The 16461-nt window shown below is 41.7% G+C and overlaps 1 protein-coding gene across 1 annotated transcript in view; it reads left to right on the forward strand.

Annotated features, from left to right (window-relative positions):
* The window catches only part of mapk6 (mitogen-activated protein kinase 6), a 14326-nt gene extending 7484 nt beyond the window's left edge, over positions 1 to 6842 (forward strand). Inside the window, exons 4-8 of the mRNA XM_046032495.1 lie at positions 2809 to 2953; positions 3305 to 3469; positions 3613 to 3808; positions 4019 to 4136; positions 4404 to 6842. Coding sequence (XP_045888451.1) covers positions 2809 to 2953; positions 3305 to 3469; positions 3613 to 3808; positions 4019 to 4136; positions 4404 to 5510 — 1731 coding nt within the window. The 3' untranslated portion in view covers positions 5511 to 6842. The remainder of the gene's footprint in view (positions 1 to 2808; positions 2954 to 3304; positions 3470 to 3612; positions 3809 to 4018; positions 4137 to 4403) is intronic.
* The last annotated feature ends 9619 nt before the right edge of the window (positions 6843 to 16461 follow it).

A 16461-nucleotide genomic window follows, 5' to 3' on the forward strand; every position in this document is an offset into this window, starting at 1 on the left:
AAGACTCTTTTCAGGTCTGTCACGTGCTCATTGTGAACCTGCTCTCGTCTGTGAAGAGAACGGGGCGCCAATGGCGGACCTGCCAATTTTGGTGTTCTCTGGCAGAATCCAGTCGAGCTGCACAGTGCTGGGCTGTAAACACAGATCCCACTAGAGGACGACGGACCTTCATGCCAGTCTGGAGTCTGTTTCTGACAGTTAAGCCTCCAATATATTCCGTGTCAGCAAGTAAATCATTTTGGTCCACAGTCACCAGTTTCTGTGAAGCAGCAAAACCACCTTTACTGACATCTGGTCAGGCCTGCTAAAGGTTGCTGTGACTAACCACTTCTATGAATCATTAAATGTCAGCCTGGTCTAGTCAGGTGGTTAAGTTATTCACCAATTACTGCCAGAGGTATTGAGATGGTTTATGCTTTAACGCCCGTGTGTCTGTCTTGTGTGGTGAGTGGCTCACAGAGAGATCAGTAAATGTAAAATGTGAACTGGAATGTTTACCTAATGCATTTTATGCCCTCAGCTGGTAGGCAAACTCTAATCTGCTCCTTCTTAGTTCAGAGTCCATCATACACCACACAATGAACTGAAGCTAACCTAATCACATCTCTGTAGCAATTCTCTAGGTTTGTTGCATTTATTTCTCTACTGATACCACATTCGCACAGGTCAGACAGTTTACTGGCTGTTCAGAAATAACTCCAGAAATAATGTGCGGTATTCTGTGGAATACTGCACTTTTTAGTGATTTATATGTTCCACCTCAACACTATCAGTACTCACTACTACAATTTAGCATTACACGTCTGTCATATACTGTGCATTTCCACACTCTTATATTTATTTTCAGATTTGTATATTTCTTTATATTCTACATAACAACTTTCTAGTACTTCTATAAAATTTCTATTCCTTTCAGTGCCTTGATGTGCAAAGAAAGCAACTGTGACACAAGAATTCCCCCTCAGGGATCAATGAAGTATTTCTGATTTTGATTTCTGTTCTCAGAATGGGTGCTTAACAGCCGTGTGTGTGTGTGTGTGTGTGTGTGTCAGTACCTTTGTAATTCCCCTTATAACCCCTCGACCACTTTATCAGCATCTTGGTAAAAGCCCCGGCTACACTTGAGACAAACAGATTAGCTGGTTACCTAAAGGAAGGTGTTCTATCTGCAGTCTTACATGGTGTGTAATTTATAAGCCCATTAGGCATGAGATTTTAGCAGTATGATAACCTTAAGCAAAAATATCATGGTATTGCAATTACTGCTCTAAAATGTCTAGTTTTCAAATGTTTGGGTAAAAAACATTTTCCATTGAACACAATATAATTTAATTTTCAACAACAGCATACACTACTGCTGCTAAGAATAATATCAAGTAATGCTATAAAATCGATTGTTATTTCAGTGTTGATGCACATATACAGTATAAGGAGAGAGAGCACAAGTGTTTCTCACATTCCCCCGTCTGTATGGTCTCACCACAAGCAGCAGCAGTTTTTTTTTTCTCCTTTTTTTTTTTTTTTTTTTTAAATGTCATGATTTTTAACGAATGTAAGACTTAAAGACAAGTATAGACGTGATACCAGCTAAATGTAATTATTATACTAAATCGCTTAGTACTCTTCCTCGCTCTGTGTAGTAACGTGAGGGGTGAAACTAGCTGATGTTAGCTACTTAATTAGCCTTGTTATCTGCCTCGGTAACAAGCCAATAGTAATACTGACTGTTAGCATGTTGCAAATGTTAATTTCAAGAAAATGTTATCTTGAATTTAGCAAAGAATGATGGGTTGTCCCATAGATGGGATGTCAAATTTGTCCTATTTCCTCCATATTTTTTGACAGGGGAAAATGTTCAGGGGTTCCGTTTCTTCGCCATCCTATACACAGTTGACTGACTTGCTCGCACCAACTTGAGGGGGAGAGGTCGTGTTACACTCTTTGCTGCACACAACCTGCAGGATTCCTGCACTTTCTGTCTTTGATGAAACATACAAACTGCTCATCCTGCAGGAACGGAAAATTTTAGTGGTTTTGAAACCATGGCTATTTCATACCATGGGATATCTTGAAACTGGTAACCGGCCCATACCTAAGGCCCATCAAAACAAGGACGTGCAGTGATACACTCCAGGATAGAGTGACATCAAGTATTTGCAGCTAGCTTAGGGCAGAAACATGAGCCTGGGTCAGTGGTGAGACGACCATTTTGGTCTCACCACAAACTACACTGCATGCGGGGGAGAGAGGGCAGCATGGGTGTTGTTTTACCACCACCCCTCCCCCTCTGTGTGTGTGTGTGTGTGTGTGTGCGCATACATAATCACACAGGTCGGTTTCCTTTTGTGTTGAGTGTTCAGTGAGTAGTCAGCCACTGTGTGAGAGTGGAGTGCAGATTGGTGAGAGTGGAGTGCATGGCAGCGGGGGATTATCGCGCGCTCTCATACTGCTGACAGGGCCTGCACGTGTCGGCCCCCCCCATTTGTCTCTGGGGTCTTTGTCTCTGTGCTGTGTTGTGTACGTGACCAGGTCAGGTCTGTCAAGGAGACGGCACAGGGGTTGTGTGGTTTAGCACGGACTAGCAGGCATGGTTTGTTCTTGGATTTGTGTTAACAGTAGATAAACATGCAGGCACATTATTGGTAAACGGATTTCAGAGCCTCAACCAAACATGAAGACATAATCGTTCATAAACAGTGGGGGGGGTTGTTTTGTTTTTTTTAGAAAATATGGTTGTCGTACTTTCTTCATACTTTCATTTTGAGTTATTTTCCCTCACTAAATACTCCATGTCTCCTTCAAACACAGGGCCATCTCTCTGAAGGTCTGGTCACCAAGTGGTACAGGTCTCCCCGCCTGCTGCTCTCTCCTAACAACTACACCAAAGCTATCGACATGTGGGCAGCTGGATGCATCTTTGCTGAGATGCTCACAGGGAAAACCCTCTTTGCAGGTAAATGTTGATTCACTATCTTATGTGTGACTCACTGTAACACCTCATATGCAAACATGCCGGCAAGCAATATTTGAAGCGGCTGACTCTGAGGTAAATATAGAGCAGAGATTGGCTCAGAGTCAGTCTGCTTTTATTATCCATATTGCTCTCCTTTGCAAATCCAGCTGCTGCTGACTGTTCTTGTTTGTTGAAACTGCCTTGAGCTGAACACAAGGCAAAAAAACTCTTTTCTTATGATCTGCTGCACTCAAAACAAAACAAACCAAACTTAACTCAGTTACGAAAGATGTTGAATGTTGTCTTACTCTTCTAAGAAAGCACCTGAGGTTTGTTTGCCCGGTGTTTCAGGGGCCCATGAGTTGGAACAGATGCAGCTGATCCTGGAGTCCATCCCTGTACTGCGGGAGGAAGACCGACAGGAGCTCCACAGCGTCATCCCAGTCTTCATCCGTAACGACATGTCCTGTCCTCACACACCACTAGCCAAGTTGCTGCCTGATGTCAGTGCCCAGGGTGAGTACCACTTACTTATTCATACAGAAGTACTTGCAGGCTTGTGAAGTACACTCATAAATACAGACCAAAGACAGGTGTCAAGGTCATATCTCGCATGAAATTTTCCAACTCGATAATCTCATTGTCCTCCCTCTCTCCAGCCCTGGATTTCCTGGAGAAGATCCTTACCTTCAACCCCATGGATCGCCTGACAGCAGAGGAGGCCCTAGCCCACCCCTATATGGCTGACTACTCCTTCCCCCTAGATGAGCCTATTTCTCTGCACCCCTTCCACATTGAGGATGAAGTAGATGATATCCTGCTCATGGACCAGAGCCACAGCCACAACTGGGACAGGTATGCTTGCTGACTTTCCCTCGCCAAGCGCTCTGTGACCAGGCTCGGAAATGCAAAGTTATGTATTTTCCCTGTTCAGACATTTTTCAGTGGAGAATAGTTTGCTTTGTGGTCTGCTAAATAAACAGTAATAATATGGATAGACAGGTCACCAGTTTTTTTTTTTTTTTTTTTTGAGTTTTTAAGTCCGTCTCTTTCATACTCCGTCAGGTATCATGAGAGCCAGCTGTCAGAGGCTGACTGGCACTTGCACAGCACCCACGACCCAGACGAAGTTCAGGTGGACCCAAGGGCACTCTCTGACGTAACGGACGAGGAGGAAGTCCAGGTGTGTGTTGAATTTTGACAAACATCGTATACTCCTGTTCAAACTATTAGTTATTTCTGTTTAGCTGAAATTCATTTTGAATGCTTATAGATAAGAGTTTTGTGAAAATGTGCTTCCAGATGGGAGGATACATAGGTTAAGCTTTTTGTATTGCGCTAAAAGAATACATAACAAATAGAAAATGGCTTTCAGTGTTGTAAACTAAAGCTTTACCAGGTGTCTTTTTGAAGAGATAAAGGCTAAATGGTGGTTGTTGTCTGGTTCCAGGTGGATCCTCGTAAATATGCTGATGGAGATCGGGAGAAGTTCCTCGATGAGCCATCCTTCGACTACTCCACTCTGTTCCTGCCTGAGCGATCCTGGCAGGACGATGACGATGATGGGCACCACGAGAACAAATACTGTGACTTACAGTGTAGCCACACCTGTAACTACAAGGCTGTGTCGCCCTCCTACCTGGACAACCTCATATGGAGAGACAGTGAAGTCAACCACTACTACGAACCCAAGCTCATCATCGACCTCTCCAACTGGAAGGAGCAGCAGAGCAAGGAGAAGGCTGATCGCAAGGCCAAGAGCAAGTGCGAGAAGAACGGGCTGGTGAAGGCCCAGATTGCGCTGAAGGAGGCAGAGAAGACCCAGAGTCCGGTGGAGAAGGACAGAGAGCAGGAGAAACACCAGACAGAGAAGCCTCAAGGCCAGCAGAACCAAGGCTTTGACTTTGACTCCTTCATCGCCAGCACCATAAAACTGAGCCTGCAGCCAGAGCCCTGTCAGGAGGTGGCCCTGCTCAACGAGGTGGGCCTCCTTAATGAGCTCAACTCTTCCGTCTCTCAGCTGGAGGCTCCCCGCTCAGGCTCCATGTCAAAGTCCATCAGTCAGGAGAAGGAGGAGAAGTGCCTGGTAAACCTTGCCCAGTTAGGCGGAGGAGGGTCGGGAGTCGTCTGCGGGGACGTTGTCCGGCCCGCTCAGCCCTGGGAGAGCTTCGGCTCCGGGGAGAGAGTCGGGGAGAACGGCTGTTTGATAGATGAAGCATGCTGGGACATTCGCAAAGAGGACCACTTCCAGAAGGAGAGCTCGTACACCAGCTACCTGGACCGTCTGTTCAGCCGGAAGGAAGAGGGGGTCGGAGAGACTGTGGCCTGCTCGGAGCCGCAGCCCTCCGAGGTGAGAGAGTTGGACGAGAGCTTCCTCGGCAGGAACACAGAAATTGTGTTTAATATGCAGCTGGACTCTCTGGCCCTGCCCGGCTTTGACAGCACTGATGACTTGCCTCTAAAATCCATCCAGGCGTCCCTCACTCCCTGCGCTGTCAAATGCTCCCCACAAATTGCCCACAAAACATACAGCAGCATCTTCAAACATCTTAATTAAAGAAATATATATCCTCCCTCACAATCTTTGCAGTTTTGTTTTTATGTTTTTAAAAAAAAAAATAATATGGTATATTATTGTACTTGAATCATTTCATACCTTTTTTTTTTTTTTTATTATGGTTACTTTTAATTATTATATTTTGTTGTTTTAAGAGTTGAGAGGAGTGAGTTATTATATTTAAAGAGTTGTGGTCATCACTCTGAGCCTTGATCGCCAGGCCTTCATGGGTTAATGTCTACGCCCTCATTGCTAAACATGGCATGTCACTTGCAAACTGAAGTACTGTAGATGAACAGAAAGGAGAGAAATGGCTGGAAGAAAGATGGGTGGGTGGCAGGAGAAGAATTCTGATTAAGGAGATGAGGTTTGGGTGTGACATAAGGAAGGATGGTCGACGCTAACATTGCTGTAGGCATTAAAAGTGCTTTCAAACACCCCTTCCTGGGATGGGATACAACAGGGGGGTTGTCCTTTTTTTTAACTTTTTGTTTATGACTGATATTTTCCCCCCGGTGAAAGCTTCCTTAATAACCCTTTCATACTGTAAATCTGACACATGATGCCAGCAGCAACCATTATCGTAGGCGTTAATGTAAATGTGTTATCTACCTCAAGGTAACAGCCGCGAGAGACACTCGAAGCCGCACTAGTGCTTTACACACATGACCATCCTCATACCATGAAATGAAGTGGTCGTGTAGATGAAATCTGTCTCACTTTAGCATTTAACATAGTGAGTTGTTTCAGTAATCATTATTTATTTCTAACAGATGTGCGATATTTATTTTATCAAAATGGTGTTATTTCAATGTGATTATTGAAGATTTAGGAGTTGGACAGACTTCCAGTTTCATTTCGGCACTATATGGGCGTGTAAGTGTCCTTTTTGTTTTACAGTAGGATGCAAATTCATCTGTTATGTTCTGAAACAAGTTGAGGCTTTCCATTTTCCACCAATATTGTTGAAATGGATATTCTTTTTGTTCATTTTGTTTTTTATTTATAGGTGCATTCTGTCTTTAGTAGGAAAAACTGCTTAATGGTTTAAAGAAGCGCCTAAAAGTCTTAATTTTTATTTTTTTTATCTAAATGTAATGTAAAAAAATTGCGTGCATGGAGGCAGGAAAGGTACATTCAAAAGTAAAGTTAATGGTGAGTATAATGTATGTCAGTTTTAATTGTACTTTTTGTTAAATTTCTATGTACTTTTTCCAGGCAAGCATGATGGATTAGGTTAAGGTGTAGCATGTAGAACATGTATGGACTTTTTTTGTAATCATTGGTTCCCCTGTTCTACAAAATATCTCAAAATAAATTTACTGGCAAAGAGTTCAGACTGTATCTCTCTTTTTGGTCAGGGATGACTAACCTAATGACTGCACAGCCACAAGATCCTTCTCGGTGAAGACGTGCTGACTACAGTGCTGTCACCTCTAGACCCCACTTTTAATGATAAGTAGGCAGACTAAATTACACTGAGTGCTGGGGACACAAGCTTTGAATCATCAGCTAAATGTGGCTCTGGCTCAGACCACCATATCAGAGCTGTCGACTTGGTAAACAGTCTCACCAGCATTGAGGTATAAAACGCTGCAGAGAAACAGAATTCCATAACTAATATGCACATTTTCTGGCTGCCTGTTTTGCAATAGAGACACACAACCTACTTAGACTTACTATGTGTATTTCTAAAGTTCTCTAAAACTTGAAATTTCACGACAACTTGACTACGTCAGATTATGACAGTGGGTTCCTGCAGGTTGTGGTGACATTGCTAGAGTCACCCTGACTGTCAATTCTGGAATCTGGAACACCTAGTGGGGAGTCATTTTCACCACAAGAAGGGCATTTTGGTGTCTTATTTATCCAAAAGCATGTAGCCATGAGTTTCCTGTAGTGCATAATTCTTAAATACTGAGATAGTGTGATATTTTACAGTGTACATTAATAGTCTGCATTTTTCTTAATAGATGTTTGGCTTCATGCGCCAACATGGGAGTAAACCTGATTCTTTGGATCTCACAGTAGGAGCAGTTAATCCAGTAAAAATCTAGTAAAAAGCTGCTGCATTCAAAATGCTATTTAAGTAAAAGGATGTGTGTGCAAAACATACTTGAGTATAAAAGTAAAACAGCATAACATGTAAAGCATACCATTTCAAATGGAATTATTACAATTGATGCAAGTTGTAGCTGATCGAGGTTGGGCCAATTTTAACTAACTTGCATACGTGAGCCAAACCGGTTGAAAACTGGTTTATGATGCACATGATTCTCTGTCCAGACCAGAGACTCATTTGAACAACTCTAACCTTACAGGAAGGGGAAAGCTGTGGTACAAAGGCACGGGTTGTTTTGCTATAATCAGCTACAGCTGTGCTTGGTTTTTTCACTGCTGCTACTTCCTGCTGGGAAAATTTAGGCCAGCTATGTATTGTTTTTCTGTTCACTTGGTAACAATGCAATCCTCAGCCATAGTGATTGAACCCTGCTGGAATACTCTGATGAAAGGTAAACTAAGATGCCTGACTTTCTTTGACAGGTGATAGAATAAGAGGAGCGCTTAAAGACTAAATGTAGGTCAGAATCTAAATATCATGTGCCATTTTCACTCCCGTCCTATCTATGTCATATCATTTTTGCAGCTTCCTCTTTCTCTCAGTCTTTGTTCTCTCTTCTACAGAAAGATATGATGATTCTGATTTGATTGTCTGCATCACTGCTCAAATGTCAACACCGGTTTCCCCATTACCATCATCATGAGACAAACTCCTCCATCCTTCCACTCTGCTGCTACTTCATCCGCACTAAGTGCTACGAATTTCCCCCCAGTCTTGCACCTACATACGTCATTTCCCACGTTCCCTCCTCCGTTCTCCTGACTACCACTCGTGCCTCACCCTTTGAGGTGTCCCTCAGGCCCGGAGGTTGTCAGATTAAAAATCAAATCCAGGATAAGCAGCTCCCCATCTGTCAGCTGACAGTAGTGTAACACATCACCTGCAAGGTCATGAACACTATTCTCTTTCAAAGTCCAATTAAAAGTCAATGTTGAAGATCTAACTTAAACTTAAATATTGAGATAGTGTGACATTTTGGAGTCAATGTAAGTTTCTACAAAATTTTCTCCAACGGAAAGTACTGAAATTACTTTCAGTATAGAGGATCTCTTTGGCAGAGGTCTTTGCAGGGTAGTTGAATAAATGTGGAGACAAAACACAAGCCTCCAATAGCTATCTGCTACAACGAGGCTCTCATTATGGCTCCTCAGTGTCAAAATGTGTGTCCATATTCAGTTGTGCAGAGCGCTGGGTACTAAAGTTAGAACACAAAGTGCCTTTATAAATAGACATCAGCTCTCAGGGACCTTCACTAACTACTGCCAAAGTTACATAGTGTCCTAAACCACTGACATCAGATCAGTTTATCATTTTATACGACTTCTAAGAAACCTGTGGTTTTGATGTCAGATTTCCAAATTCAGCATTCTTGATTGATTCCTTGCAGGAGAGCAAAGTCCACCAAAGTAAAAATATCACCTGCAGCTTTGGAAAAAATCTAAAGCAGCTATAATCAACATTTTCTATCATAAGAATTAAATGACAACCTTAATCTGCAGCTTCCATCTGCTTATCAGAGGTTTTTTAACAAGTTGCAGTTGATTGTTTTGCTGCCTGGCCCATAACTTTACTGTTTTCGCTCACACTCACCACTCTGATAACATCGTTGTAGCTGCACAAGGCAGCTGTTTTCCTGCAAAAACCTACTGTACACTACCTCCTCATCACCAAACAGCAGACAGACACAGTTAGTGACTGCATTGAGCAGCTAAAGAGCCAGTATGGTCAGTATGTCAATTTCCCTGAGGACTTGAGTTAAAAGAGAGTGCACGTTGGACTTGGAACAGTGGACACGTATGACACAAATGAATGATAATGTTGCTCCGAAACTGCTGGATGTGTAAATAAGTAAATGTTTGTGAAAAGATGAATGTGTCAATATTGTGTTCACTACTTGTTTGCACTGGGCTCAAGTAAGTGGCCCAAAAAAAAAAAAGGCAGATAATGTCACATCCCAACATATTCATTGAAAGACTGTGGTTGCAGTGTCAATTCCACCTCTACATACTGGCTGTGAAAAGCCTTCCTTGTGTGATTTAGACATTGGACACATAGTATGCAGATTCAGCTGTTTGAATTAGACAAACTGTGTCACTGTCTTCTGAAGTTACAGTGGTTTTTAGTATGAAATTCCCTCTTTGTGTTGCTATTCCTCCACTGCAGCTCAGCAAGGAAACTGTCTGTCTGGGGACAGGAATATACCCACTTGATTTGGCTGATTCAGACTGCCGAAGCCTCATTATCTTTTGTCCCCCATTTCATAAATTGAAATCGGATAACCTGATAATGAATTGTTAATAAAGTAGTTCCCGAATATCCCAGAATCTCAGACCGTATAGATGATATAGAACGGAGAGTTACTAGAGAACAGAGATACTCAGAGAACTGCTCATGAAGAGAGTGGTCACTATGTCGATACACAGATATTTATGAAGAATGTGACCCAATCGTTTAAACCTGAGTACTTGAAGGTCCGCTGTGACAGCAGAACCTGCCTACGCCGATCTCACAGCATCATCAAAGAACAATCACATCCAGCTCATCACTTCTTTGACCTCCTGCCCTCAGGAAGACGATAAAGGTCTATTTGAGAAAGGACTCCCTGAAAACAGTTTCCCCCCCCCAAGCAGCCAGACCCACACAGAATTCATAAAGCAACATCAAAATGGAGAGAATAAAGTTATTTTTATTTTATATTTTAGGTTGTTTCAGAATGTAAACATTAAGTTATTGCTTCATATCTTGGCCATGATACTCTTGAAAAAATATATAGTAATCTTAATGAAGCTTTCTCCACAACATTGTATTATTGTTTCTTTTTGTTATACTGTATGTGTCCAGAATCCCCTAAAAAGTAGTACTGATACTGAGTGAATTATAATCATCTTTGGGGGCTTCCAGAGATCTGTACTAACATTATGGATAAACATATCTGAGATCACTGTACTGTACTCACAGTTGTGAGCAAATGTCCTCAGGTCTGCAGGTGAATGGCCGAGTAGGCCTGAAAAGAAAAAAAAAGGAAAAGAAAGATAGACCTATCAGTTGTCCTCATTTTCCACATTGTGGCCAGTTTTCTAAGCCACCCTCACAAGAAAGCCTGCATACATTCCCATCACAATAATGATTACTTGTGTTTCCAAAACAAAGCTGACCTTTTGCCGGACTCTGATGTTTCCACTGTATGGTTTCACTCAAAAAAAAAAAAAGACATTTCTGTTTCAGACAAAGGTACAGTAAGATACATCCAATGTGTATCTAGATAAACTATTCTATAATCAATGATGTGCAGTACTGTGTATTTTCTGGCAGAAATGCAGCATAATGTATTTTTCCACAGAGACACCACGGCTATAATTAGAAATGCAGTTTCCCACCACCCTCTTACACTCACACAGGTGTATTTTGCCTTTTTATTTATATTCATTTGCACTGCTGATAAATTTGTGAACACCCTGGTACAAGAGCACAGCAGCAAAAAGGGGAGGACAATTTGTTCCTCATAAAAAGAACCAGTGTGTGTGTGAGTGTTGTCTGTGTTTGTGTGTATTACTAAACCTACCAGAGTGCAGGGAAATGAACAGCATCAGCACTTACAGTGTGGTGTACTGCAACACTCACGATCTTGCTTATTCTTTGAAATGAACTCTGAATTTACCAAGCATGCAAATAACTATGTGTGTGCCTAATGCATATAATGAATGGTTGTACAAAGAGTTCACCCAGTCAGTATGTGGCCAAGGGAAAATGAGACAAGATGTCCCTGTGGTGTGTGTTGTTAGTCAGACTAACTCATGTGACGTGACCTTTCATAGGTTATTAGCAGAGAAAATGAGGGAGCATCAGCAATGTCACCTTCACTGACATCTTTATATTATTTCCTCAGTGGTGAAACATTTACTCAAGTACTTGAGTATAATTTTGAGGTACCTGTATTTGATGCTATACTCCACTATATTTTAAAAGGAGAAATAGTGATTTCCACTTCACTACATTTAATAAACAGGTATAGTTACTTTAAGATTTTTTTGTACACAACATGCATTATAGATCAAACAGCCTGGAATGGAATGATCCAAGTACTTTTTCCACCACTATTTTTCTTAAATTAAATGAAGTTATACTGATTTTAAAAGATCGGTTCACAAAATTTTCAGGTGCTCATATGAACAGTTAACCAGGTTTCACTTGCTGAGCTTATTCCTCTTGTTCATACAGGGCATTAAGAGATCCCTTCTTAATGGACTTCCAGTGTGAGAGACAGGGGACAAAACCCACTGTGGAAAAATGTACTCAGACTGTTTATCAGATGGCTAAAGACTTGTATTAAAACTTTTCTCACCAGATACTTTTGTGTAAGGTCTACTCCTCTCAGTTACTCGGTTTAAACATAACTGACAATTATTTGGAATAAGTAGCCTACGTAATAAATTAAAACAAAATCTTAGGTGGGAGGGGGGGTGATTGAAACTCCAGGATAACAGCGGTAAGCGGGACAGAGAAATCAAAAGGACTGTCAAGCATGGGATGCATATTTCATCATTTATCAGAATAAGGTAATTTATAACATCTATAATAGAATAGAATTTATTTGGTTTATATTAGAATATCAGTGGGTTGCCAATATTAGTGGCTGTAGCCTACCAACACTGGCTCACTCTGGGCAGACTATGTTAACCATTTGGGCTGTTCATACAGTCTCTCGAGGGAGAGAGAGCAGCTCCTGTGGCAGCAGTGACTTACAAGCCCTCAGGGCAGCTCTAAGTTATTTCTTCGTCCTCTCACGTTGGACTGAGGGCAGACTGGACACTACAGTGACTCACTATCGCCTGTCAAGGCACAAGTGTTATTACAACACAGGCCGGGCCGGGGCTAGCAGGTTAGCATGGTAATTTCAGTAGATATATCTGTAACACAATACATATAGTCTTTGACACGACATCAGAGCTGTTACTTTTTTACATTCTTCTGATTGTGTTAGTTAATTCTTGTTAAGCTAAAATTCTGGCCATATCTTACCTTTGTACCTTAGAACTGAGATGAAATCAAGACTAAACTGTTACTAAAGCTGTATTTGGAGAATGACTTATGTTTACAATACTGTAGCTCACAAAGAATGAAGCAACAGTTTTAAAATGTTAACACATCCACCGAAGAACTCTGTCAAAAAGTCACCAAAGCTCTGTCAATCAAAGACTTTGTCCATCTGTTTTCCAGAGAACAGAAGCAACACAGAGAAAAACAAAAAGAGTAGGGGTTGCAGTTTCTGAGAAAGTCGTTTCACCAACAGAGCATCAAAAGGAAAAACAGCCCCGGTGTTTTCAGGAGATAATTTGAGTGGTGTTGTACTGCAAAATATCGCCTACATATGTATCACTTGAGAATCCTACATGAAATAAAATCATCGCCTTTGTATTTTCTTATTCATTGTGTGGGTGACATGAACTGGCCACTTCACAGTAAAGCACATCATGTAACAGTGGATACTGGATTATGTTTTCTGTGGGTAAATGAATAGGCCTCAAATTAGAAAATGCAGAAAGCTCAAAGGACGTACTGAAGGAGAGAAGACGTCCTTTGATATTAGAGGATTAACATATTTTGAGCTTGAAAGTGGATGTGATTTATGCAAGAGAGCTTCCAGAGCCCTCAAGGTAATTGTGTGATTCTTCCACCTCCAGTGACAGAAGGCAGGGTATTGCCATGACGCCCCGGTGCTGCAGCATATACAGTAAATTCACTGTGGAAAAAAACATTTTCTAAAGAATGCTACCGAGAGACTGTTTTTCCATCTGCTTGTTAAGTCCTACTTTAGCATGACAGAAATGTACAGAGTTAGCATCATATCATTCGGCACTGAGGCTTAATGTGTTATGATCATACCTTTTTTAAAATACACTTTTAATCAAACAATATTATCTCAACTATACCTTCTTTTGGAGGTTACAGGTAAAATCCCAGGTGAACGTTAGACCAACAATGGAAATAGCAGGATTTTTGTGAAATGAACAGGGGACTAATTTTGTAGTTTTTAATCATGATCAGTCAAAACAGCGATGAGAAAATGCCTCTTGTTTTTGTGTCTTCATTGCCAAATATATCTGCATTTCACAGCTTAACCACTTGGAATATTACAATTGTGCTGAAGCCAAAATAAAAGCTTCCAACCGATATTTCTGGTCCCGTATGGTGACTGTTGGATAAAATCTGTAGAAGCAAAAATGTGTTTTGTCAAAACACAGAATGCTGGCTGAATAAATTGGCTGAAATTTACCAGATTTTATGTGTTCAACTGATCTGACCCCAAAGGAAAGCACTCTATGAAACAAGAACACCATTGCCATTGATGCTAATGCATCTGAAACCAGTAAACTCGAAAAGCAGTTTAGACCCACAAATGTAGACATGGTGATGTGTGCCATCTACAGGCAAGCAAAATAATAGCTTCTACACTTCAATGCAATTAGGGATTTTTGTTTTTCTAGTTGCTATTTGTGTACGTGTGCGTTAGAGGATTTATTTGTTAAATTTTAAACCTGCAAATGTTTGTTTAACTGAAACTTGCCACTGCAAGCAAGGATAATGCAGAGATACTAGCATTCATGCCTGCAGGCTTTATGGTTTATGTCAGGTGGGAGTGAGAAACTTTGTTAATGCTTGACAACATTTGTAAGCGTAGACTTGATGGCCTTTTACTATGTGGATTAGTATTTACTTATGGATTAACAACATTTTTGCCAGTGTTAAAGTTGTATGCTATACCTTTCTCTACATGTAGGGGGCAACATGATCACGTCTAAATCCCCAGGTTTAAAGTGACGTTGCTATTACTTCCCTTTGCTACTGAATTGCATGAGCCTTTCCTTCCTTACCACTGTTGATGTGCTCTTGAGCCAGGCACTTAACCATGGACAGCACCAGTAGTGCTGCTCCCTGGCCAGCAAATCAGGCTGTGGTTAAGCGTAGAGCAGGACGTTATGGCAGGAGACCATTCCCACTCTGCCAACTGAAGATTTTTATCTGTTGCCAAGAAAGGAAGGAACAAAGACATTTGTATATTGCATCTCACAGGCAACACTGCCTAAAAACAGACAGATTCTTGCAAATTACAATCAAAATCATTCATGACTTCAGCCGTTTTCTAGATTTTGTTGTTGTTGTCTAGTGTTAGTCTATGTAATAAAAGACATGTTAATCAATTTGTGAGTGATAACATAGCCTCAGTGCTGTATCTGAATATTGGTGATGGGGCTACCCTGTTAATTACATTTGAATCACAGGATGTGCCTTCAGGAATAAGTTCAGGAGTAGCCGGCCACTCCAACCACAAGACATGCCAGTCCACCAAAGGGACAGGGAATTCTGTATAATCTGCACAAAAAATTTAAATGCATTTGGGTGCACAAGTGACGCTTGGACAAAATCACTCACCCTCCAACACAGAGACCCGTTTACAATACCTGATACTGATACCTTTGGCTTGGTTGTGCATGTGGAGTGTGCAGCAGGACGTTACAGCAGAAGAGCATTCACGCTTCGCAAACTGAAGATTTCTATCTGCTGCCAAGAAAGAAAGAAAAGACCTTTGTATATGACATCACAAAAAATGGGGAAAATGTAATCACATATAAAGAATTCTATTGGATGTTGCTATCGTATGTCACTAGCAGAATTTGCTGTACAAGAGCTGTATTTCTAAGATTAGCTTAAGACATCTGCATCTAAAACATTTTTCTATAGAGATCCATCTGGTGGAGTGTATGAAAGATTGTTAAAACCTCAGATAATGACTGATAGTAAAACTAAGAAGCAAAGTGATAACACATGTCATGAAATGACACTCAAGAGGATAAAGACATGTCACGAGAGTAAAAGTGTTGTGTTTATAGGTTGCCAAGACACAGTTGTCTGGCTACAGGGGATGCCTGGTGATTTACCTCAACAACAGATTCTCATGAGTGTCAGAGTGTTTCACCTGAAAGCAGATCAACACACACACACACACACAGTACATCAGACACCCTATAGGATAAGAGCAACACTTGAGTGCACTGTGTCTAGTTATCTCCTCCTCTTGTCATTAAACTAAACAGGATACAGGGAGAAATGTCAGGGAGACAGCTTTTTTGTGGCTTGTTCTGCCATGTCATAGTGGTTTCAGATCAGCGTGAGAGAAGCCATCACTATTTTGAGATGGCTTTTTCTTAGACCAAGTGGCTAAGATGAAGGCCAAGGCTTTGTCAGTAAGGGAGTGCACCTGGATGTCAGAGGAGTGCCACCTAGTGGATGAACTGCACAGAGACCCCCAGAGAGACGGCCTGTGTTTGCCAAACATCTTCAGGTCCAAAAAAGTGAAGCCGCTCACTAGGGTTCAGACTGGACCCACTTACCAAGTCTACCACACAGCCAGAGAGTTTCTGTTGGAGGTGCTGGACAGAGGAGCCGTCCGGGAGCTGATCAGGAGAGCTGCTGGGGTGAAGGCTGGAGCTAACCGTCCGTCATGCAGCCAGAGCAGAGACCAAAGTGCAGATCTCTCTGAAGGGGAGTATGCCGAGGCGCTAACATGGTTCTCTATAGTCCTACAGAGCGGTCTGTCTGTAGGAGAGAACTGCAGCTTTGGCTCTGAGCTGACCCTAAAACTGGATGGCTGGCAGGGTGTTCTGAAGAGAAACAGCTTCCAGACCAACCTCTTGTCTCTGACCAGACTCGGGGATGAAGACAAGTTGGAAGCCCTCTCTGCTTTCTGTTGCCACCTAACCAGACGCTACCAGGCCTTATACACACCTGGTCACAACCTGGCTGTGAAGAAATACCAACTTTCCTACGAGC

This window comes from Micropterus dolomieu, linkage group LG20 (genome assembly GCF_021292245.1).
Source record: "Micropterus dolomieu isolate WLL.071019.BEF.003 ecotype Adirondacks linkage group LG20, ASM2129224v1, whole genome shotgun sequence".
In the NCBI taxonomy this organism is placed as follows: domain Eukaryota; kingdom Metazoa; phylum Chordata; class Actinopteri; order Centrarchiformes; family Centrarchidae; genus Micropterus; species Micropterus dolomieu.